The sequence below is a fragment of the Amphiura filiformis genome, chromosome 17 (genome assembly GCF_039555335.1).
Source record: "Amphiura filiformis chromosome 17, Afil_fr2py, whole genome shotgun sequence".
NCBI lineage: Eukaryota > Metazoa > Echinodermata > Ophiuroidea > Amphilepidida > Amphiuridae > Amphiura > Amphiura filiformis.
Genome location: NC_092644.1, coordinates 17,247,807 through 17,272,078, shown reverse-complemented (window position 1 = coordinate 17,272,078; position 24,272 = coordinate 17,247,807). Strand labels below are relative to the sequence as shown.

General features: G+C 38.1%; 2 protein-coding genes across 4 annotated transcripts in view; one reads left to right on the top strand and one right to left on the bottom strand.

Annotated features, from left to right (window-relative positions):
- The window catches only part of LOC140137392 (ATP-dependent DNA helicase DDX31-like), a 215,672-nt gene that overhangs the window by 58,499 nt on the left and 132,901 nt on the right, over nucleotides 1–24,272 (top strand). The window lies entirely within an intron of this gene.
- Nucleotides 1,900–10,864, bottom strand: LOC140137393 (uncharacterized). Of its 3 annotated transcripts, none has more exons than XM_072159034.1 (2): nucleotides 10,022–10,864; nucleotides 1,900–3,696 (listed from the first exon to the last, which is right to left on the bottom strand). In XM_072159034.1, the coding sequence occupies exon 2, from the start codon at nucleotides 3,678–3,680 to the stop codon at nucleotides 3,045–3,047; it is 636 nt and encodes a 211-aa protein (XP_072015135.1). In that variant the 5' UTR covers nucleotides 3,681–3,696; nucleotides 10,022–10,864; the 3' UTR covers nucleotides 1,900–3,044. The 3 variants fall into 3 exon arrangements, with proteins under 3 accessions (XP_072015135.1, XP_072015134.1, XP_072015133.1); XM_072159033.1 differs by lacking the exon at nucleotides 10,022–10,864 and adding an exon at nucleotides 7,241–8,066; XM_072159032.1 differs by lacking the exon at nucleotides 10,022–10,864 and adding an exon at nucleotides 4,844–6,113.

The following is a 24,272-nucleotide window of genomic DNA, read 5'->3' as shown; positions in this document are numbered from 1 at the left end:
CGCACCTACTTGTTGCTTTTTCTAAAATAATAAGGCCAAAAAAATGGTTTGTTTGTCCACGTCCGACCGACCGTGTACCCTGATCCCGACCGTGTCTTTTTTTAATTTTTTTATTTGTGTTGAATCAGTCTTCAAATTGTCAGTTTCAAATGCAATATCTTTAAAAAAAAAAAATCCGACCTACCGACCCATAAGCCTCTATGGACAAACAAACCTTTTTTTTTTTTTTTTTTGGCCTAAGAGCAAACAAAGTAAGCATATGTTTGAAGAAATATATTTTCTAAAGTTCTTATTGCCCATGTTTGGACTCATTTTATAGCACTACATTTAATAATGTATCATGTTTTAAAAGCGTTTACTCATACCAGTAATCCGTAGTAGGATAGGTCAAATCAAAATGCAGTAAGGCCACAAAATTTTTTTTTTCTAAAATCATGTAAAATTAACTGTTTGCGGGCCATAATGTATTGAAACAGGGTGGTTTTTTTTTGTCGCCTAAAGAGTAATTAATATACAACCAGGAATAAGGCCAAAACAAAACCAAGTTTGTTTCCTGTATCGCACGCACATTTTTGTTTTTGATGGCTTATTTTGCACACTAGAATTTTTCTTCACTTACACAGGGAAAAAAACAACATCAAAAAAACCCGGAAAATCGCAAAAAATAATATAAAACACTAACTGGAGAAAACATTTACACATTTCACAAATGAGCGTAGTGAAAAACTACTGGAGAAAATATCACACATTTTTTTAAATACCTTTTTTAATCTGCAGGTTGAAAGAGGATCATAAATATTCTTGAATATGAAGAAATATGATTTTTTTTGTGGGTGTCGGAGAGACCCACTGTAAATTCCCATTCCAATTTGCAGTAAGGAGAGCTTTTTTTTTTAATGACCCAAAACAATCACCAAAATCTGTAAATAATTTGCCATTTGGGAAAATACAAAATAAAAATTGTTCCTGAAATTTTCGAAATTGGGGTCAGCATGCATTTGTACAGGAAATTTTTTCCCCTAATTTGTTAAAATCTGGGTCGGGTGAGCCCGTAGAACAGGATTTTCTTTTTTCGTCGCCTAAAAAGGTGGTTTTTTTTCATATCAAGGCATTGATCTAAAAAAAATAAAAAACGCATTTTGCATTTGACTTTTTCGACCTGCTACAGGAAACAAACATGTTTTTTGCCTAATAATAGTGTTTTAAGGTGGTGTTCCAAATATGAGTTCAAGGTGGTGTTCTAGATCATTGTAGATTTGAACATCCAGTGTTCAATAGTGGAATAAACCAAGAACACCACCTTCATATTTAGAACACTACCTTGAACACTGCTGTTCATATTTGGAACACCACCTTGAACACTGCAGTTCATATTTGGAACACCAGTGTTCAATAGTAGAACATATTATGGTGTTCAAGAACTGTTACAAAAAAGGTGTTTAAAAAGGTGCTATCAGGTGTCCACAAAAACTTTACAGTGTTGGGTTTGCTTTTTCAGATACATTATTTTTAATTCTATTACTCTTACGACCCATTATTCAAAATCGCGCACTGTGATTTGTTAGAACATGCCACGTGAGAGCCCATTATTCTGCAATAATGGGTCAAGCGCCGTAATACATTCTACGCACAGCATTACGCTTGATTACGCGTGCAATATTTCCGCGATACTGGCGCTGTCACTTACGCGTACGCGCTCCACCTTGAAGTTAACAACTTTAAATATTTGTGCCAAAAAATGATATTTTCTCTTTAAATCACACTATTTTCTGGTAATAGAATAGAAATAAAGGGTGCAGCATTATCATTTACACGTAAATAATGTGTCCTCGGCAGTAAAAAAGCGTTTCAATAATGGGTTTGGCTACGCCTCACCCATTATTTACGCTTTTACTGCCTCGACACATTATTTGGGTGTAAAGGATAATGCTTTACCCTTTATTTCTTAAATAATACATAACAGAATGTCACCTCAAATCGGTAAATACTATAACTAGTAATTAATTCGGTAAAGAATACAAATTCTTCACCGATTTGAGGTAGAATTCTGTTTAGTTCTACCAGCATTTACTGACTATTTAATTTGCTTTGAACCAATTGCTCACTTCTTGCAGCTCTTCATTAGCAAGGTTAATTGACTTTCAAAGTTTTTATGTGAGTAATATAAAGGATGTGGTATCATCAAGTAGAATAAAATAATGTACATTTTAGTGTAAATGTTAAAACATTTAACTTGGGCCTTAAAAAAATGTGTGATTGGCGTAACCCGACCTACCCTAAAATTAGGCCCGACCCTAACTTTTTTTTCTTGCCAAAAAATTAATAAAATTTAAAAAATAAATAAAAATTAATTAATTTAAAAAGAAAAGAAAAAAAGCTCCAAAGCCTTTATCAAACAAAATTTACAGCTTAAAAAGTAAAAAGAAAAAGAAAAAAAGAATCCCGACCTACCTACCCTAAATTTTTTTTTAATGTTACGCAAATCAAACAATTTTTAGGCCTTATACATTGACATACAAGTAGTGGATCAAGTATCGATCTATTGTATCCTTACCGAATTATACTGTTTCAGTTACTTTTTTTAAAGTATTATTTTCTTGAACCATCACAATGGGCTATTCCATTTAAAATCCACACTGCCCCTGTGGAAGATTTAGCTAAAGTCTTCCACAGAGGGAGTATGAGTTTCGAATAGAATAGACAGTTGGGTAACTTCTATTTGAAATATGCACTCCAGTTGTGGAAGATATAGGTAAAGCCATAATACAGAGGGAGTATGGGTTTTAAAATGATTAACACTGACCAATTACATTTGAAAAACATACCCCCCCTGTGGAAGATATTTCCAAAATCTTCCACAGGGGTAGTGTGATTTCAACTGGAATAGCCCAATGTCACAAAATCAATAATGTTTCAAGTTATGAAAATGGTTGAAAGCAAGAAATGCCTAAAATTTTGAAGTCTACAATTATTCCAATATCATTCTTATTTAAGTTTCAACTGTATATTGGTGTTAAAGATGGTCTTGGGGTACTTTCAATATCTTATCTTCTGGTGTATCTTCTTCCCCGTCTTCTTCGCTTTTTCTTCAGCTTGTAAGCAACATACACAATACCTGCGTGTGGTGTTGTGTCGCAAGATGGACCAGTATTGAAACTTACATTTGCCAGCAGTGGATCCTCACTGTAGTATTCAATAAGTTCTTGTTCAAGAGCAATACTATACTCTTCTGCATCACGTGCTTGTCGGACTTGAGTTGGAAATCGTGGTATGATATCTCTTGTCACTGCAGTCAGAACAACCAGTCCACTGTATCCCTTTTTAGAATAATAGCTACTCCATCTGCCACTTACACCTCCGTCAAGGCTCCAAGTATATTTATTCATTCTATTAAACTTCTTATACCTCTTGCTATATCCACTACCTCCTGCTCCAGCCCGCCTAGCATGGCTTTTACCTATGGTAAAACACTCAATTTCCATGTCGTCCTGTTGTGTTAAGATATCAGCAAATGTATCATCTATTTGTTGCACAAGTCTTTGCTTAGCACCAGTGAGAGTCATGTAATGTGCAAGGTCCACTAGATTAAAGCTATAATACTTTACTGTCCCCCTAATTAGGTCATCATAATCAGCACCTCCCCTAGTACTTGCACTTATTGTACTTGATGCGTTAGCCATGGCCTCGTCTGATATTCTGAAACAAACAAGCAAACAAATAAGGGGGATGTTAAAATATGCAAGTTCACCATAAAAATGGATTTATCATGCTTGTTTTTAATAGTTCAAAGTTGTGCAGTAGCAAACAGGCAAATATTTAACAAATTTTATAGCAATATACCAAATATTTTTTTAAAGCATCCCTATTTTTTCTAGATTTTTGGGTCAATCGTAGAGAGCAATACAAACCTTTTTTTGGCCTTAGAAGCAAAAAATGTGGACAGATTTTTGTTCATAACAAAATAATATTAAGGAATGATATCTCCCGGAGATATCTCAGGCCTAAAAGCCACAATTTGTAAATTCAGATTTCCCTGGGAAACAGCCAGACCACAATGTGAACCAGACAGCAGGCCAGACCAATAACATGGTCATGAGTAGGTATATTCAGGAGAGGGGTGTATTTCCCCAAGCCATCCAACATGCCTTGAACTATACTGCTTTTTCAAAGTGTGGCTTAAGGTGGTACTACACCCCTTGATAAATTTGTGACTATTTTTGCATTTTTCTCAAAAACTAATAAAACACTGGTAACCAAAGTTATGTATATTATAGGGGCAAGGAATCCAGTTACTACACTGAAATTTCAGTGACTCAAGACAAGTAGTTATTGATTTATTGATCAAATATTGGTTTTCCCTCATTTTTGACTGTAACTCCACAACTGTTGTCTGTGCTGAAATAAAATTTTCAGTGCAGTAGTTGTAGTCCTTGCCCCTATACATATCTTAATTGTCAGCAATGCGCTTTAATTTTTGAGAAAAATGCAAAAAAAGGCACAGAATTTGCCAGGGGTGTAGTACCACCTTAAAATTGTTTCCCCCCTCTCAGCCTGCCAGAAATTGCTCCCCTCTTCAGCATGCCAAAAAATATTTACTCCCCCACCTTTGCCCATGCCTTTTACCCTGGCTCAGATTTATTGCACAGCCCCCAAAATGCTCTAAAGGAACACAGTACGGAATAACATTCATCCGAGGCATTAATGCCAAAGCAGTTTTCTGTCCTTTGTGTCATGTTATTCCATGTACAAACCTTTGCCACCATTTAGTTTCAAAAAGGTATTTTAAAAGCTTAAAGTTTAAAAGCCATGCAGTCTTACATAATTTTAACATCCAATCACTTACCTTGATTAGCAAACTGTTATAAAGTATGACAAGTTAGAGGAATAAAGAGCATAAATCCAAGTAGTTGTTAATACCAATATCAATTCCAGTACTGATGCTGTTGTTGGTGAATTGAAATGTATTTGTAGCGATCGAGGTATGACTCATACTATGAGTTGCTGTTGATGCAATACACATTTTAGGTAATTTCCCCATTCATTGTACATGTATTTACAAAATGTCTAGACACAACTCCAGGTGGTTTCATGCAGTATATAAGTGAGCATCATTTGAATTTAGGTTGAATTGGGGAGGTTTTCCGCTGAAAGGCGCCAATTTTTTTTTTCATTTGGTATTGGCCAGGATTCAAATTTTCATGTATTATTGTATACACAGTTAGGTTGGTAAATTTTCATGCTCAGAACCATGCACTTGTGTATGATTTGGGGTCATGATCTTATGTGGTAGCTGGCAGGGCCATTGCATCTAAACAGAAAGTGCATAAAACTGTATTACGAAATGCCAAGGATTCTCAAGCTGAACTGACTATGTAGAGTATTAACCATTTAGATCAATTCATGTTAAAATGTGTGTGTTGGGAGGGGGCGGCAGTTGGCCTGAATTGTCAAAAGGTGGCTGAAAACAGGTCCGTATGCCAGATTTTTTTGGGGGTGCTGATTTTGAAAAGGTGGGGTTTTTTCCAGTGGCCGATTTTGTGAAAAGTGGACTTTCTTCCCAAAATTTGGACCTATTTTGAACAAAAGAACAGAAAAAAAACCTGATTTTGTTTTGCTCGCTACACTCGCAAATTGTGATTTTTTTTTGGGACTTTTTGTATACTTATGCAAATTTGGGGGGTTGCAGGCTGAAAATAACAAAAAATGGGCCCCTGTCCCCCAGTACTGATACCCCCGACTGTCATCTAGAGTGGGGCATTCAATGAGTTTTCTGTGCATGTTTCAAGAATCATGGTGATTTAAGGGACGTACCATGTGACTTCCAGGTGACTGGAAGTTGAAGGGGGTGGAAGTTGAGGTCAGGGATTTTTCCAGTGAGAAATTTAATTTTTTGCACTAGGTATTGGCCATAGGTAGGTGTTTGGATTTCAACTGCAATAACTGCATATGTGATGCGATCAAACAAAATCAGTCGGAACTCGGAAATATTAATTTTGAGATATAGCCAAACAAAGAAAATATTTGCTTTTAGTGTTTCCAGTTGTTTTGGAAACTCTTTAATTGCTCATATCTTTGGAACTAGTTGTTCAATTTCAATGGAGTTTTCTGCAAAATGCAGCTTTGTAAATGTTTTTTATCCTATAATGGGGGATGGGGGGATAACCCCGATATTTTGCCAGGTGGGATGGTCCATACAATCATCCCCCCAATGTTGACACCTGTATGTGGGTTTCTGACCAAATTAACCTTATATTTGGCTATTTTGGCCCCTAAAGTGCACATTTTTTCGCGTTTATCACAAATTTAATCCATTTTGCACCATATTTCAACAGTTTAGCTTCGAAATGCCAAAATTTTTCGCGTTCTTCACACGCATTTTTACCATTAACTTATTATGTCACCAAAATGTGCTGAATTCAATATACAAATCTACGCCACTGTTCATTAGCCTGCATTAGGCTAATGAAAGTCAATTCCCAGTTTCCCTGTTACATATATATATTTTATAAAAAATTAGGTCTTCTGCTGAAAAATAGCTATAAATGTTTATCTTCAATATGAAAAGGTCATAATTTTTATATGATTGCCGGCTTTTCATCCCAACTACTTTTAATGCATTAATTGAGGATCAGGCACACCAGAGGTTTGATTAAAAAAAAAACATAAACAATTCCAACTCAAAAATTCAGCACCCTATACAGTGGCATAAAAGGCACCGTGCCTCCCACAAAAACTCACCCTATAGGCCTAGGCATTAACCCTTCTGGATAACTTTTTAACTTTGCATAAATATATGGATTTAATAATACCATGCATCTTAAGGGGTACTACACCTGTGGTAAATTGTGACTATTTTGCATTTTCTCAACAAAAAAAAAACACACTGGTAAAAAAAGTTATGTAGATTATTGGGGCAAGGATCCCAATTACTACACGGAAATTTCAGTGACTCAAGACAAGCGGTTCAGTATATATGATTGGAAATGAGGTACATCCTAGCGGTACCTAATTTCTTATCATAAATAACGAACCGCTTGTCTTGGGTCACTGAAATTCCAGTGTAGTAATTGGATTACTTGCCCCTATAATATACATAACTTTTGTTACCCCTGTGTTATTAGTTTTTGAGAAAAATGCAAAAATAGACACAAATTTATCGAGGGGTGTAGTACCCCTTAAAACAATACAATGTTACAAAAAAGGCATAATCAAAAGGACTAATACATATGACTTCGCTTACCTTAGCAAACTGATAAAGGTTCCACAGGTTGTAATATAAAATGCACAATTGCACAGAAAATTCACAATTCCACACAGTTGTATACTATGCAGTGTTACAATACAAATTTGTTGTAGTTTGGTGTACAAATCCACAAGCTTGTTGATGCAAACAATGAAAAAGTAATGTGGTTTCACAGCCTTATATATGTGTATCAGAACCAATCGACTGCATGTCCCTTTTGTGATAACACCAGCATAAAGTTCCTGTACATATTTTGTTTTTACAATTGGTGACACAGCAACTTAAGTTGGCCCTATCAAAAAAAATTAATGCCTGTTTCACTATTTTACCGAGAATCCCGGTGGGCTCCTAGCGGGTGCCCGCCGGTATCCTGCAAGTTCTTAACCAGGATCTAAAAAGTGTGGAGAACAAAAGAATTTACTGTGCGGGAAACCGGGAAAGTCAGCTACAGTCCATAGCTCATTATCTTAAATATACAACAATGCACTCAAGTGCATTTATCTAACGGTGGACCGTTAGAAAAACACAACTTGGTCGTATGTGTACATTGCTGCTCTCGATCCCGTCATGTTACGTAACGTACGTGTAGCCAGCCTTACAGTATGGTCATGATGGTATCACTGTAAAAACTTTTTATAGTAGGCCTATATTTAATAAAGTTACAATTTCATGTGCCTATTTTATTCATACCTGAGAAAAACTAGGGTATTTGTCTCAGATTCATACCCGTTCTTTATTTTCACCATTTTATAATGGTTGAATTAATAACATATTGGCAAGGCGAGAAAATCCATGTCCAATTAAAATCGTTAGGCGGAAAGGTCTATAAACTCGCGCCGAATGGTTTTTTTTAATCCTATTTTGGACCCGGCTTTTGGACAAGTTAATTTGTTTTACTCCGTATCTAAAGTCTCAACTGAGGCTTCTAGATTTTTTATTTGTTATTTTCGTTGTGTTTTTTACTATAAAAAGCAAATAATAAACTAATATAATCACAGAGAATCATAACAAAACAGATCGCAAAAGCCGGCCAAAACCCTTTGTTGAACATGTTGAAGGCTCTGAGATTTCCCTGAGTCACAATCGGTGCAGATTTTTTCATGGCGCATCTTAACCAATTACTAAATCGTATCGGCTTATTGCTAATTCCTACATCTATTAGGCTTCTATTTTATTTTATTTTAAATATTATTAAGTAGTATAAGAACGCACCTTCGGGTAGACGAGTAGGCCTACACATTTTAATCAAGCGTCGCTCAAATAAAAACTTCTAGATTTTATACTCGGTACTCTGTCTCCAATGTTTGGCGAGGGGGGAAAGGGTCATGCTTTGATGAGCAAGGCGTGGCTAAACCAATCAAACTGAAGTAAATAGAGTGCATTCAACACACATGCGCAATAGATTTCTTTCATCGCAGCCTCACTGGTTAAAAGTTATGCCACCACGCCTTGAGTGTAAGAATCGGATGTAAAATTATTTGCGATGTTTATTTTTATTTTTTTAATTTTTAAACAAGGCTTATCGGAAATGAACATTCTCGTAGATATGTAAATAATATTTCAAATAAATAATAGGGCCTATGCTTGTTAGCCTATGATGTGAATTTTGTAGACATACATGATCGTGAATGATGATCGTCGGACATTCGGAATATTAAAACTTCGGAATGGTGGCTATATGCAATTATGTATGCAATAGTTTATAATACTGAATCTGTTTTTGAAGACTGACTGAACGGATAATTTTTCAATGAGATGTGAAGTTATTAAATTAGCGAGATGTTTTATTTTCGATGGAGCTGCAAGCATGATAATAAAATATGTTTTGGCCTATGCGTATGAAACAAAATGTAAACCGACATTACTGCAGATGGTACCTAACTGTAAAACCATCCCGGGAAAACCATATATTCCTCTGCGGTGTCAGAGTTTGCTGAAGTTCCGGGAAATTATCACCGCCCTACGAGTAAAATGATGATAAAACCAGGTAATGAAGGAAACAACAGAGATATAAACGGGGAATGTGAGAGATTCCCGTGCCAATGCAGGAAATATGCGGGAGGAAAACGAGAAATAGCGACAGAACAGCTCGAAACCGGGGAAAAACCGGGAAACTCTCGCTGTTGTCAAATCAATTCGGCATTGCAGCGGGATTCGATTGGTCAGCACGAACGGGATGGTTGTATACCGCATCACCTGACTGTTGAATTTCGATGCACATCACGATCGGATACACCATTTGACTTCCAAGGGCAGTGAAGTTTGTGTTGTCAATGTTTGTTTGTTGTTGTTTTTTGTTTTGTTTTTAGGCGGGGGGGCACGGGATTTAATTTTAAATAATGATAGTCATTGCAAAGTTTTGTAAGGTTACAAACAGGTTCATGAACGGATCCTGGAAGATCAGAAATAATATTGTTTTCTTGTCGAGCCATTGAACTAAATATTTAGGAAAATCTAAACATTCACATGGCCGGCGAATATAACCTACATGATTTAACTATGATGCTTTGATTATTTTTTGGATGCTTTGATTATTTTTTGGAAAAAGCAGATCGTTCTTTTTAAAAACGACCGAACGAAGATAACAAAAATGAAGCATGAGAAAATATTTTAAGTAAAATAGGTCTATATAATTACAGAGTATAAAGATGTAGGCCTATATGCGTTTAAAATTAGTCAAATTAGAAAGCACAATGATGATATGATGAATATTAAATTACATAGGGCCTAGCCAAATATTACTAGATTGTACTCTTGCAATCTTGATATAGAACTTACCATGCTCGATCTTGTTGAGCAGCATCATCATCGTATTAATCCTGGGTTCGTTTGTCTTTTCGTGATATTTTTGAGTTTTCATTTTAAGATTTTTTTAAAAGTTAGACCTTCTGTGGCCTAGAAGATCCACATTTCTCCTCAAAATATTATTATAAAAGTATAACGTATTTCTCTGGAGATTTTGTATAATTCCACTAAATGCATGCATAAGAATATTGATGATCGGGATTTTATTCCCCTCCATGATCAAATGACTGCATGTTCATGTTGACACATTTTATTTCCAATTTTACAGATTCCAGCAGCAGCGAACAATTTGACAACGTCATCATTCAACTCGAACAATCCAATCTAGACCTCCATCGTGCACACGATGACCATCTAGCATCTTTCAATCGTGTCTGGATGGATGGAGGAAAGCCCGGAGGAAAGATCCCGTCTTCACCGCTGCGTGGTCGAATTCTTGCGAGTTGTCCTACCAAGTTCTAAAGCAAACATCTTCCGTTAAGCTTCCTAGTTCCAGTTCCAGGAATATAAATATTCTTCAATCTGCTCTGATGGTCCGATCCCGGGGCCGATATGGTTAGGAAAAAAACACCGTAAACACATCTTTCGAGATCAATGTCCATGTACTGCTGAGTGTTGTACAAAGTAGTACTAGTAGTAGTAACAATAAAACTGAGAAAGTGTATACCCACTTGACCCCCGACTTGACCTGCATGAGGCCTAGATTACTATCGATCCGTGCTCCTGTACAGTGTGATGATGTGGTTAACAATGTCAATAACTCGCTCATTTATGGAGGTGAGACGAAAATACCTAAATTGGTATGATGATCATGATGACGATGGTGATGATTATCAATGATAACAATGATATGAAGATGAAATACTTATTTTGTTTATGCTATAATATTTATTACAATATATTAAATTTACGTTAACATTTAACAATCATCCATAAATTTGTGAAAATTCATCGCTGTTTTTCTTTTAAAATACCCTTTTTCAAGATGCAAATCTGCATTTTCTCCCCTGGCTAGAATACTTTGTTAAAACTAGGTCACCATGCGGCTATGGCAATTTGACCCAGGACCGGGCGCGATTTGGATGGGTGTGTTCGGGCGTATCACGAACATCCAATCACAAGTCACTCAAGAGAGATCGTAAACAAACTAAAAATAGATCGTTGGCAATCAGCCAAAACACCTGTGTAAGGGACGCACCATTTGATACTCAGGAGGGGGTAGGAAGTTGGGGTCGGGGGAAGAAAACATTTTTTTTGGCCGGCAAGTTTTTTTTTTTTAATTTCATGCATTTTACACAGTTAGGTGGGGAAAGTTTTTTTTTTTTTTTTTTTTAGTGTTTGTGGGGAAAGTTTTTTTTTTTTGAAAAACTTCCTACCCCCACCCTGAGAATCTAATGGTGCGTCCCTAATTATTTGCTGATGTTGAGAAAGGGTCGTATTGATGACTTTTTTGATCTCCCAAGATTTCTCAAATACAATAATTATTTGAGATTGCGATTGACCATAATGCGGATCAGTATTTCGCCCACTAAAAAATGAGTAACAACTAAAGAAAATCCTTTGGTGTAGCCGGTATTGCCCTCTCCCGTGCACGTGGGATGCTGGTGAACTAATATTAGATTTTTAGCGCCCCCCCTTTAAAGTTGCCTTGCTCCCCTTGAAAAAGTCTGCGAAGTGTTTTGTTTTGTTTTATCTTTTTTGTTTGTTTTTTTCGCCACGGTAAATCGCCCAGGTTTTTTATATTACTTTTATTATCATTTATCGTTTTAGTGATTTGTGATTGTTTATTTATAACATACTGGGAAAGTAATTATAACCCTCCCCCCAACTGCAATTACAATAAAAATACAATAAAACGCGAATATTGAAGAAGAAAAATATTAGCCAGGCACTACTCCTTCCCGATCTTAATGGTGCATCCCTAAAACCAATTACCATGGCAACAGTTGATGGAACGGTGCCAACATTGAATTCATCGAGGGATCGAGTTTGTAAACAATGTGGTTGAAACAGCAGAAACATGTGGCGGTGCGCCTTTGTGCAGATGTCTGCTGCCGTACTTGCAAGTAATGCAACCAATCACAATGTAGGAAAGATGTTCACCTAATTATCATTTTATGAATGGAGCTGTCGTCAACATGTAAATACTGTGATCTAATTGGTTCGATTAGTTTGGGGTCAGATTCATAGGGGAACTTTCCACCAATATTGCATGATTGTTTTGAAACACGCCAAACAGAGGACCGTGTTTAAATTATAATTTGTGAATGAAACTTGGTGGTATTTCTTGATCCATGCATGCGTAATCTTGAGCATGATTGGGAAACAAAAGATACGCATGTGGAATAAATCAGAAAGGAATTAAAATCGGCAAAAATTAACAGCAATGGATTGTCACGGTAATACAAAATCATGGACGATTTTTAATTTGAACCATGTTGGATGTGCGTCAAGAGGACTAAATCAACGAATAGTCATAGTGCATCATTTTTTTTTCAGTGTTTATTTTTTTATTTTTCAAGAAATGTGCATCATAATAATTTTGACAGACGTACAATCATTGTCGGCAAAAAGTCTGTCATAGTTTAGACGCATGAGTGTGTTATGGTATAGTAAAATCTGGCGCACATTAGACAAGTGACGCACCATCCCCGGGGGTCATCCATTCATAGGGTGAGTCAGGCCCTCCAAAAAGACGATGATGCCACCACTGATCATGCACACACACACAACGCACTTCGGCGACTCATGTTTCGTGTAGGCGCTGAAGTCAAATATTTAGATTTTGCGCTTGTATTTACTTCTGCAGAAGCTGGCGCGGCTCGATCTTGACTAGAATTGTAGATACCATATACCCGGGATCATATAGGCCTACACGTACCCTCCCAGCTCCCTGAATTTGTAATTATTTTTGGTATTAGCCTACCATCCCCAAAATGGTGGCAGATAACTATGCATAATCCTGCTATTAAACTGAAAAACCAAGGGCAACGTGGGCAAGGGGTAGAGAGATTTGTGACACTACGGGGTGGGACAGTACAGTCAATGCTACTAATACTATATTTGAAATAGTGAAAAGAAGAAACGAGAAAAAAAAACCAAGTTTTTCCTTTTGGATACACATAAAATGATGTACTAGGTAGAATCTTCGTTGAAATGGTCAGTAGGCCTTTTTACCTGGAACTGTAATTTATCAGGGATATATCCCTGAATTTATCAACAACAAAAAAAGATAAATCTTGACACCAAGTTTGGTGAAAGCACCACCAAATGTGGTAGCCGCGGTTTCCGGCTTTTTATTGGTAGGCACCTTAATTCTAATCAGAATTTAGAAAAAACCGTAGGCCTATTTGCTCGAACCTCATGACAGAAAATTGAAAAAAAAAACCACGTCATTATACATGTTATAAGATCACACACACGCTAACCCGATAATACACGTTTGAGCACCAAAGAACAATATTTCGAGTTTGCGCTCAAATTCCTTTCATCCATTAAACACATGTGCGCATATGGAGGGGGGCTTTGGGAGCGCCAGCCCCCGGGGTAAAAGCAGTGGGCGGCCAAAAAGAAGGAGCGGCAAACGAAGGGGTGGCGGAAAAAGGAGCGGCAATCATAATTTTTTTATTTGCTCTTCACTTGTTCAAACCACCAAAAAAGAAATGTGTCAACCTTTTCGTGCTGTTGAGGAAGGGGCAGTAAAATTTAATTTTCTTAAGCCCCCGGGGTAGGAGCGGCCACGGTACGCCACTGAAACAACTCAAAAGGAAATAAGTATGTGATTTCTACAATTTCAATTATATGACAAAGATTACCTCCCACACCCACCTTATACAAAACACCAAACGTCTTGCACATCGACTCGGTTTCACGTGCATGGGCGCTAAAGTTTAAAATCTTGATTTTGCGCTCATGTTTACTTCTGCAGGGGCCTATACAGGGTTCGCAGGTTTTTGCCGCAGGTGGAAAAAACCGCGGTTTTAACCACTTGGCAAGTGTAAAAAGGCCAGATTTTGTAATTATAAGCAATATATTAAGATATTAAAGGCATACGTTTTCATTGCTCATGTGCATTTAATCGAAATGTGGCATGTATCAAATTCAAAACTTTTTCATTTTAAGGACTTGATGAGACAAAAAATATGTTGAATGATTCATTAAAAGTTGTGTGTTACTGTTTATGAGCTTTCTGTGTCACTTTTTAATATTTGAGTGACTATATGTGAGTTTTGCCATTTTGCGGTTTAAACCAGGTTTTTGCCACTTTGCCGGCAAAACCGAACCCTAAGCGGGCCTATAACGATAACGATAACGTGGCTCGATCTTGAAAATAGAATTAGAGATATCACATAGGCCTATACACACCCTCTAGCTCGGAATGTTTAATTCTTTTCGGTATTAGCCTAAAATGGGACAGAAACCTATGCACCAGATTGCAAATTGCGAATTGAAAGAACAGGGGTGATGGAATTGAGCTTTTATTTATAAACAAATGGAATGAAGAAGCTAATTTCAAAACTTTAACTTTTTAAGTAAAAAAATAATGTAAATTTTAGGCACCCCCATCCCCAAAAAGATTATAGGGCCACCACTGATCATGCACACACCCCAACGCACACACCAAACGTCTTGCACATATCGACTCGGTTTCATGTGCATGAGCGCTAAAGGCAAAAATTTAGATTTTGCGCTCAAATTTACTTCTGCAGAGGCCTATACGTGGCTCGACCTTGACTGGAATTGGAAATATCACATGGGCCTACACACACTTAATTCTTTTTGGTATTAGCCTACCATCCCTAAAATGTTGCAGAAACCCATGCATCAGCTTGCGAACTGAAATACCAGGGCAGGGTTGGGCAGACCTTGGTCAATGGTGCTATATTTGAAATATTCTGACTAGTAGTAAAAGGAAGAACGAAAAAAGTTGTGTTTTTTCTTTTGGATGCACGTACGATGATGTACTAGATATAATCTTCATCGAAATGGTCAGTAGGCCTATTCACTTGGAACTGTAATTTTATATTTAAAAAAAAATGGATAGGATCTTGACACCATGTATGATGTTTGGTGAAAGCACCAAATGTGGAAATCTCAACTTCGTGCTTGCATGGTAGTCGGGGTTTTCAGGTTTTTATCTGTAGGCACCTGTAATTCTAATGGGCCTATATGCGGCCACCTCATGACAGAAAATTGCACCCCCCCCAAAAAAAAAAAAAAAAAAAAAAAACACTTAAAAAGCTGATCGTTATAAGATTATCACACACATGCTAACCTGATGATACGTTTGAGCACCAAAGTAAAATATTTCGAGTTTGCACTCATATTCCTTTCATTAATAAAACAATTCAAAAGGAATTATACACTTTTAATTATATGACGAAGACTACCCCCACCCCACACGCACATACCAACACACCCACAACCAGGTAAAATACTCCGCGAAAAGCACCACGGAGCCCACCGCATACCGGCGCTACTTTCAAAACACGGGAAATCCCTGCATGGGATGATAGTTCGAGCTATGGACTCGAAGTTTTATTACATACTTGTTTATTTAGAATTATAAATGAAACACGACAGATCATGCATTGGGTAAAGAAGGGGCGGCTATTATTTAGATTTTGTTGAAATTGAGTTATTTGCAGATCACGGAAGAGATCAAAATACACATTTTAACCTTCGTTCCACCAGGAAAGTTGACATCTGTAGCATGTTCGGGTCCTAATTTGTGGCCCCTTAATTGGTATTTCCGTAAATTTGAGTATGACTGTGGAAATGTGGTTCTTTTTTTCTTGGTAAAACAGTGATAGAAATGTTCTTAATCAAATGAAACAAGGGGGGGGTGATTTGGAAAAAGTGGACTGGGCGGTTTTTGAAAGTGGGACTTGTATAAAAGTGACTTTTTCCTAATATTTTTTGCCTACAAAGACATAAAAAACCCTATTTTTTTCATCATTGGGCAGACATTAAAGTGCAACATCCTTAATTTTTAAAAATGTTGATTTTCTCAGAACTACAATACAATTACCCCCCCATGTTGATGCCTGTAGGCCTATATGGTTTCTGACCGAATTAACCTCATATTTGGCCCCCAAAATGACCTCAGATGACCCCGAATTTACCTTCCGACAATTTGACTCTAAATGTTGACTGTACCCACCAAATTTCGTGCCCATACGACAGTTGAGTTTTTAGTATTTTGACCTCAGATGACCCCGAAATGACCTTCCGAAAATTTGACTCTAAATGTTAACTGTGTCCACTAAGTTTCGTGCCCATACGACAGTTATTAGTAATTTGACCTCAGATGACCCCTAAAAACATTGGGTGATGTTGACCCACTAACCAATGCGAACTTGTTCTGTCTAGTGTCAAGATGTACCCACCCACCCACCCACCAAGTTTGAAGAATGTGCGACCCCTAGTCTCTGAGAAAATGGGTTTTTGCATGTTATGCATAAATTATGCAAATTAGGTATTTAATTACCATATTTTGCACAGAAAATCAAATCAGATTCTCTGGTCATGCTACCCTCTACCAAGTTTCATCATCATAGCATCATCATATCCCCAGATACAGCTCCACAAGGCGGATTTCTTCAGATTTCCTACCATATTTGTAAAAGCATTCCGCATAAATTATGCAAATTAACAACTAAATTTGCACAATTTTCGCCGAAAAACTAATCAGGTGATCAGCAGGTGTGTATCATACCTGCCACCAGAATTCGGTACTATGCGCCCAACGGATCTTGAGATAGTCTGTCCACAAACTCCGCTACCAGTATCAATTTACGCTGATTTTCGCATAAATTATGCAAATTAGCTATGTTAATTTGCATATTTTTTACAGAAAACATACGGTTACGGAGCAAACTTTGATATCATTCCTTCCACCAAGCAGCGTCTCCGTAGGTCTTACGGTTCCCCAGATACACACATATCCACCCCCCCCCCTCCTCCCACACACACACACACCAACACCCCGCCCACAGACAGAAATAGTGATTACTAAGTCCCATCCTGAACAAAGTTTAGGCGAGACAAAAATTAATTATTTTATTTGAGAAATCCAGCAGATATATAGGTCTAAATAAGTAACATAATGGTTCAAAGTTAGAATTGACACTTAATTATTACTTTTCATCTGCACAACCCTTTCCAAACATCAGCAAATGCACAGGTGTTTGGCTTATTGCTAACAATCTATTTTTAGTTTGTTTACGATCTCTTGAGAAACTGGACCTGTGATTGGATGATCGTGATACACACCCGAACACACCCCTATCCAAATTGCGACCGGTGCAGCCCTGGGTCGATCAGCTGGTAGCCATATAGCCGCACGACCATCATGGTGACCTACTTTTAAGTTGGAAGACATGTTATTATATTCGCACCGAGAATAAAAAGAAAGAAAAAATAGATAATTTAAAGAAAAATAGCGACATACTTAGAAAATACCAAATTTTGGATCAATGTGAACGTCATTTTAAAACGATGTAAGGCAAAAAAAAAAAAAGTTTGTCTCAAAGCTCACGAGAAATTTAAAAACAAATGCGAAATGCGTTTTTTTTTTATTCCCAACTTTTGTCATGGTATTTTGAGAAAAAAGTCTGATTTTCACCGATTTTTTCTGGATAAAACTAAAAAAAAAATTTTAAATTTTTTGAAATAAAAAATTTCCGATTTGTTTTTTGTCAAAATCGTGGATTTTACAAACGCAGCAGCAAGCTTTGAGACGAACCTTGTTTTTTGGCCTAATACTATGTAAATAAAATAATTTATTAACGTTCTCATCTTCTCTGATTGAAGTAATCGTTATGATGTTAATATCATTTAATATCATCACCATCGCCATCATCCTTCCTCCCTCCATCTGTCTGTAATGAGTTTCACTTTAATTTTCTTTTCTACATGCAATGATGCATGCATTGTACCATACCAATTCAACTTTCCTGATTGTACACAAAGCAGCACGGATCGATACATCTTGGCATCATCCGGTCAAGTCGGGGTCAAGTGGGTGTTGAGACTACTTTCTCACCGTCGGTCGGTCGGTCGATTGCTCCTTAATTGTTATTGAACATGGACAGGGCTTCAATATGTTTACGTTTTCTACTCCAGGTGGAGAGAGGAGAGTCAAAGGGGCTTTTGTCTAACACACGCGTCACGTCACGTCACGTCACGCCACGTCACGTCCCGTCACGTCGCGTCACGTTGAAATGTTATCAAAAGTTCATAATAAATTATTAACTCCACAATTACCCTTACACACGCGTCACGTCACGTCACGCACACGTCACACGTCACGTCACGTCACGTTGAAATGTTATCAAAAGTTCATAATAAATTATTAACTCCACAATTACCCTTATCTCCCTACGTGATAAATAGTCCGTGAAATAGTCCATGGAATTCCAGCTTTTCATCAATGCCGCAAAGCACAGCAAAGCTTCAAGGGCGCACACCACTAAATAATTGTCCCATTGAAATACGTGTAAAAACACCAGTTTTATTTGCTCGTTTTGAGGCCTTTTCGGCGCTTTCTGAGAAATTTAAGGATAACCAGTCGATTGCAAATCGATGAAAGTTTAACATATGTTTCAATGTATGGGTAGTCTTCCGTCTCGTTTTCCCGGTAGGAGCCGCTAAACAGCGCCCTCACTGTTTTTGACATGCTCTCATGACTGTAAACCCATTTCTGCCCATTTTTTAATACGCGGACCTATTTTCTCGATAATTATAAAAATGCGACTTTTTTAGTGATTCAAATTCATGCACAGGCTTTACACTTTTATTTAAGCTATAATTCGCTACTCTTTCTGATTATTAGTCCAAAGAGCAGCCCATTATACCTCAAAAACTTTCTGTATTTTACGAACTCAGTAGGGTTGCACAAATGGCGCATTGATTTAGTGGTGTGCTCCTCAATGAATAAAATAATCGGGATTGCTGGAACTACTTTTAAACCACAGCCCGTATCCTAGTTTAGTGTAGCCTCTTTTGCAGGCGGTGCGTTTTCGCTTTTCTCAAACTATGAGTGTGATAAAAACACGAGTAGCCTGCGACGGAGGCTACGTACAGTGCGCACACCACTAAATAATGCTCCCACTGAAACACACGTGAAAATGGCCTATCAAAACAAAATAAGCTACCTCATTCGTGTGTTTCAGACTTATAAAACACGTTAGCCATTTTTGCAGAATCTGTGAGGTATATGATGCGGTATTATTTGGTCTTCTTTGATGGCGGTGTAAATAGCTGGTCATATAATTCGCAGTAGGGGATATTTGCTCTCGTCTCGGTTGTCTTTTGCTCCTTTTTGCATTTGGCAACAAATGTTGCCAAATGCTTTCTTTCACCCGCATTTCTTTCTTCTGGCAACATTTCAAATCGCTATAACATCCACATACTAAGTTGGATTTTAACCAAACTTGGTCAGAATGACCACTGACCACTCCCATTTATGGTTTGTACCCCAATTTGACCTTTGACCTTGATTATATAGTTGAAAATGTGATTTTTTTTACACAAAAATACTAAGGCTTCTAGACGATTAAGCCGATTTCCACCAAAATATTTTAGAAGAATCCCCTACCCATGCTTCATATAGGATGTACACAAATAAGGGGTCAAAGGTCATTTTTCTTCTTTCTGGCAACATTTCAAAATGAGTCTAGCACCCGTATACTACATCGGATTTTGACCAGGCTTGGTCACAATAATCACTGACCACCCCCATTAATGTTGTGTGACCATGACCCTAATTTGACCTTTGACCTACTTGATATGGCCAAAATGTGATTTCACGACATTTTTTTCACATGCCACAAACCTTGTGGGAAGCACAAGTGGGTAAGTGGCTACTAAGTTTCCTATATGGCTTCAAGGTCAAAGGTCATTGAGGGGTCATTTGTGTTAAAAGTTTGATCTCACTCCAGACTCAATGGATTTGATCCAAACCTAGTCCGAATTAATTAACCTTGACCTTGACCTGACATGTTGAATGACCTTGACCCACGTATGACTTTTGACCTGAAAACAAATTAAGGTCAAGGCCAATTCGTTGCCAAATGCACATGTGCTCACTTGCTCAATGAACCCTAGTTCTTTTCTTCTTTCTATTCCGTTTCTTGTATAGGCCAAGTAAAATTAATAAGGAATATTTTTTCATACAAATACAAGTAAATATTTTGCCATAGAAAAAAGTCATTTTGTAAATAAATGATCGTGTCTGGAAATTCATGGAAGGTAAAATCGCGAATCTGTTTGCCCTTTTACGTGCATTTCGATGGGGCTTATTTGGTGGTGTGCGGCCGTCAGCAATCGCCACGCCGATAACCATTTCACTGTGGGCCTGGGATAATGACGGGTTCGATGCGGAAACACCCGGGAAAAACTAAACGAAATCGTGAACTGATCCGTATGACTTGTTTGTAACTTTTAAGAAGATATCAACGCGACGTGGCGTGACGCGACGTGGCGTGACGTGACGCGTGACGTGGCGTGACGCTGGCGCGTGTTAGACAAAAGCCGTCAAAGGAGTTGAAGCTTCGTTGAAAGTTTTTACAATAAATACTATTCATCGGACCATCAGATTCAAGAATATTTATTTTTTCCGGGAACTTGGAAGATGTTTGCGCTTGCTGGGTCTATGGTTGGAACTTGGTGGACAACACGTAAGGATGACAGGATCTCTTCCGCGATACGACCGCACCCATACCATGCATGTAACTATGGTAACAATAACCATACATAACATCCAGGCACGATCGATGATCATATGATCATGGTTAATTAATGATATATCATCATGCACGATTCGATTGAGAGGTCCCGGGGAGAGGTCTAAGAGGATTGATCGAGTTGATGGCGATCCCGGATAGCGATGCTAACTTGTTTGCTGGAATTGGAAATAAAATGTGCCAACAATTGAAATCATAAATTGATCATGGAAGGAAATCAGGCCCCAGTATGATTATAAGAAATACGTTTTATATACTACTTATTTTGAGGAGAAATCTTCATGCCACAACTGTTGTAGGTAAACATGTTTTGCAGGAACTTAACGAAATGCTGGTCGGATTACTCCATCTTATAAATTATAGTGAGTTAAACTTAATTTGTTTCTGTGTGAAGACTGTGTCACGTTGGATTATTTATTTTGTGCCCGGATTTTTAATAGTTACAGGGATCTATATGAAAGATTTTTTTTTTTGGGGGGTGTCTAGAAAGGGTAAAATTCAAATTGTGAAAAATTCTAGGTATGTACTATGCCGGATTATATGCATGTCCTACTTGAGAGGCGATGCACATTTACCAATCTATAGTGTGAAAACCGTGGGGGACGGAGCAATCAGGAACTTCCAAAAATTCGGGGATTTGCCCAGTAGACTTTGTTATACATGATTCACAGCCTCATTCTTTAAAAGAATCTTTTCCTCCCGGGCTTTTGATTTTTGCCGCAGATTTATGCACAATAAAATTCTTCCAGATATATTCGTTAGGCAAAAATATTGTCAAATTCGATTTACATAAATACCAGGGATACGGGACTCGCTGCATAATCATGATGCATATATAAACTCGCACACGCAAAATCGGAATCAACAGAAATTTTGGGACTTAACTTTTTTCGTAGATATATCTGCTAGAAAAATTTCATAAAAAGAGGAAGATGGAATCACAAGATATGATCATGACCAGGAGTCACGACATTTCGAAGTTATAATACAATGGTGCGTGATGTGGATTCGGCAGGGACGTAACCTTACACACACTACTACTGTTTACTGTATAGGGCTACAGCACAGTCTGCACAGATGCTGTTCAGTCACTTCCGGGAATCACTCATGCACAACGAGTTTCCCGTTTTTTCCCGGTTTCGCATTTTCTCTTGCTATTTCCTCGTTTTCTTCTCGCTTATTTCCGCATCTCCGTAGCTTCCCGCTTTTATGTCTGTTGTTTTCTACATTCCCTGCACACTCCCTGTAGGGCTACATTATTTAAGTAATGGTGGTTTTATGGGGCCGACTTACAATTTCCCGATAGGCTAGATAGATACATGTGTAGGCTTAAAGCCTTATGTACGATCTTTTTTCAGAATTTACCTTTATTTTTTTCAAACCCGATTTTTTGGCATATTTGTAAATACTTACACATGTTCTAACTTAAATCTATGAGCAAATGTCAAATTCGCCCTATTTGTAGTAAAACGGGATGATTTTCTGTTGGTCGGACATCAAATCATAATTTTTTAGATTATGATTTTATGTCGGCCACGATCGCAAACCGTAGTCTCCTACAAAACTAGTTTGGTTACGCTCCCTTCACATGTGGAGGGAGCGTAACCAAACTTGCCGCGTAGGAGACTTAACTCTGGGGCCGCACTCGCTGTCCTAATCCAACTAGTGCGCGATGTTTCGAGTGATAGAGGTGAAGTTTATGATGTTGTTTCTTTGCAAATTCCCAATGTTTTTCGCATCCAAATGTATTGGGAACTTTCATAATGATTGCATATATATCATTTTGGAAAAAAAAAGAAAAAACTTAAAATTTAAAAAGATCATACATTTTTTTTATGCAAAGCTGTAACGTCCTCAGTCGGTAATTGCATGATTTCAATTAGGGGTGGTGCAATAATTATGTGTACCCGGGGTGAATTCTCAAAATGGTCTGCCAAAAATCGCTTGCCCCCCCCTTGGCCGTGTCAAAAACCTTTGCCCCCCCTTTCGACGTGCCAAAAACCTTTGCCCCCCTTTTGACGTGCCAAAAATCTTTGCCCCCCCCTTACACATGCAAGATTTTGGGGAACCTGAATTTAAAACCTTAAATTGTCTTAACATATAATGCGAGCACAGCGAGCAGGAAATTTTGCATATTTGAACGTGTTTGTAACATTTTCCTACGCCTTTTTAGGGCGTAATATAGAAACGGTGCCCAAAATATCTGTGCCAAAAATCACTTGACCCCCTTGCGACCCCAATGCTTGCCCCCCCTTTTGGCCTGCCAAAAAATCTTTGCCCCCCCTATAATTCTCCCCCCGGGGGGTACACATAATTATTGCACCACCCCTTAGTTGTTAGAGAATTAGGCTTAAATAGTGGCATGTTTGTCATAATATTAATTACACAGCTTCTCATACTTCTTGCCTAAACTCCCATGCTTGAATGTAATTAATACTCCATTATTTATCCAGAATAAAGAGTTATGTACGTGATCCACCAGTGGAGCTCCTGCGCCCCTCCGCAGAACTTCCGGTAGTGGATGTTCTGCGCTCGGGGGCGCAGAGAATCCACTGTCGGAGTTGCTGCGCTCGGAAGCAAAATAATAGATTTTCTTATTATAATACTGGTGGATCATTTCTGCGCTCGGCGCAGAGATTCCACTGTCGGAGTTGATGCGCCCGGGCGCAGTCCTTTATATGTAACGGTGGATCATTGCTGCGCTCGGGGGCGCAGAACATCCACTGTCGGAGTTGCTGCGCCGGAAGCAAAATAATAGATTTTCTTATTATAATACTGGTGGATCATTTCTGCGCTCGTGCATTATTTATTAATATAGGCCTAATAAGAAAATGTATTATATTGCTTCCGAGCGCAGTTACTCCAACAGTGGATGTTTTGCGCCTGAGCGCAGAAATTATCCACCGTTATTATAATAAGAAAATGTATTATTTTGCTTCCGAGCGCAGTTACTCCAACAGTGGATGTTTTGCGCCCGAGCGCAGCAATGATCCACCGTTATTATAATAAGAAAATCTAATTTTTTGCTTCCGAACGCAGTTACTCCAACAGTGGATGTTCTGCGCCCGAGCGCAGCAATGATCCACCGTTACATATAAGGGACTGCGCCCGGGCGCATCAACTCCGACAGTGGATGTTCTGCGCCCGAGCGCAGAAATGATCCACCGTTATTATAATAAGAAAATCTATTATTTTGCTTCCGAGCGCAGTTACTCCAAGAAAATCTATTATTTAAGAAAATCTATTATTTTGCTTCCGAGCGCAGTTACACCAACAGTGGATGTTCTGCGCCCGAGCGCAGCAATGATCCACCGTTACATATAAGGGACGGTCAACTCCGACAGTGGATGTTCTGCGCCCGAGCGCAGAACATCCACTACCGGAAGTTCTGCGGAGGGGCGCAGGAGCTCCACTGGTGGATGACGTACATACATGGAATAAATACAAATTCATTAGCGCATGATGCCACATTGGCG

Bases quoted from the DNA above. Each gene is read 5' to 3' on its own strand.
- LOC140137393 (XM_072159034.1), bottom strand. From the start codon at position 3,680: ATGGCTAACGCATCAAGTACAATAAGTGCAAGTACTAGGGGAGGTGCT.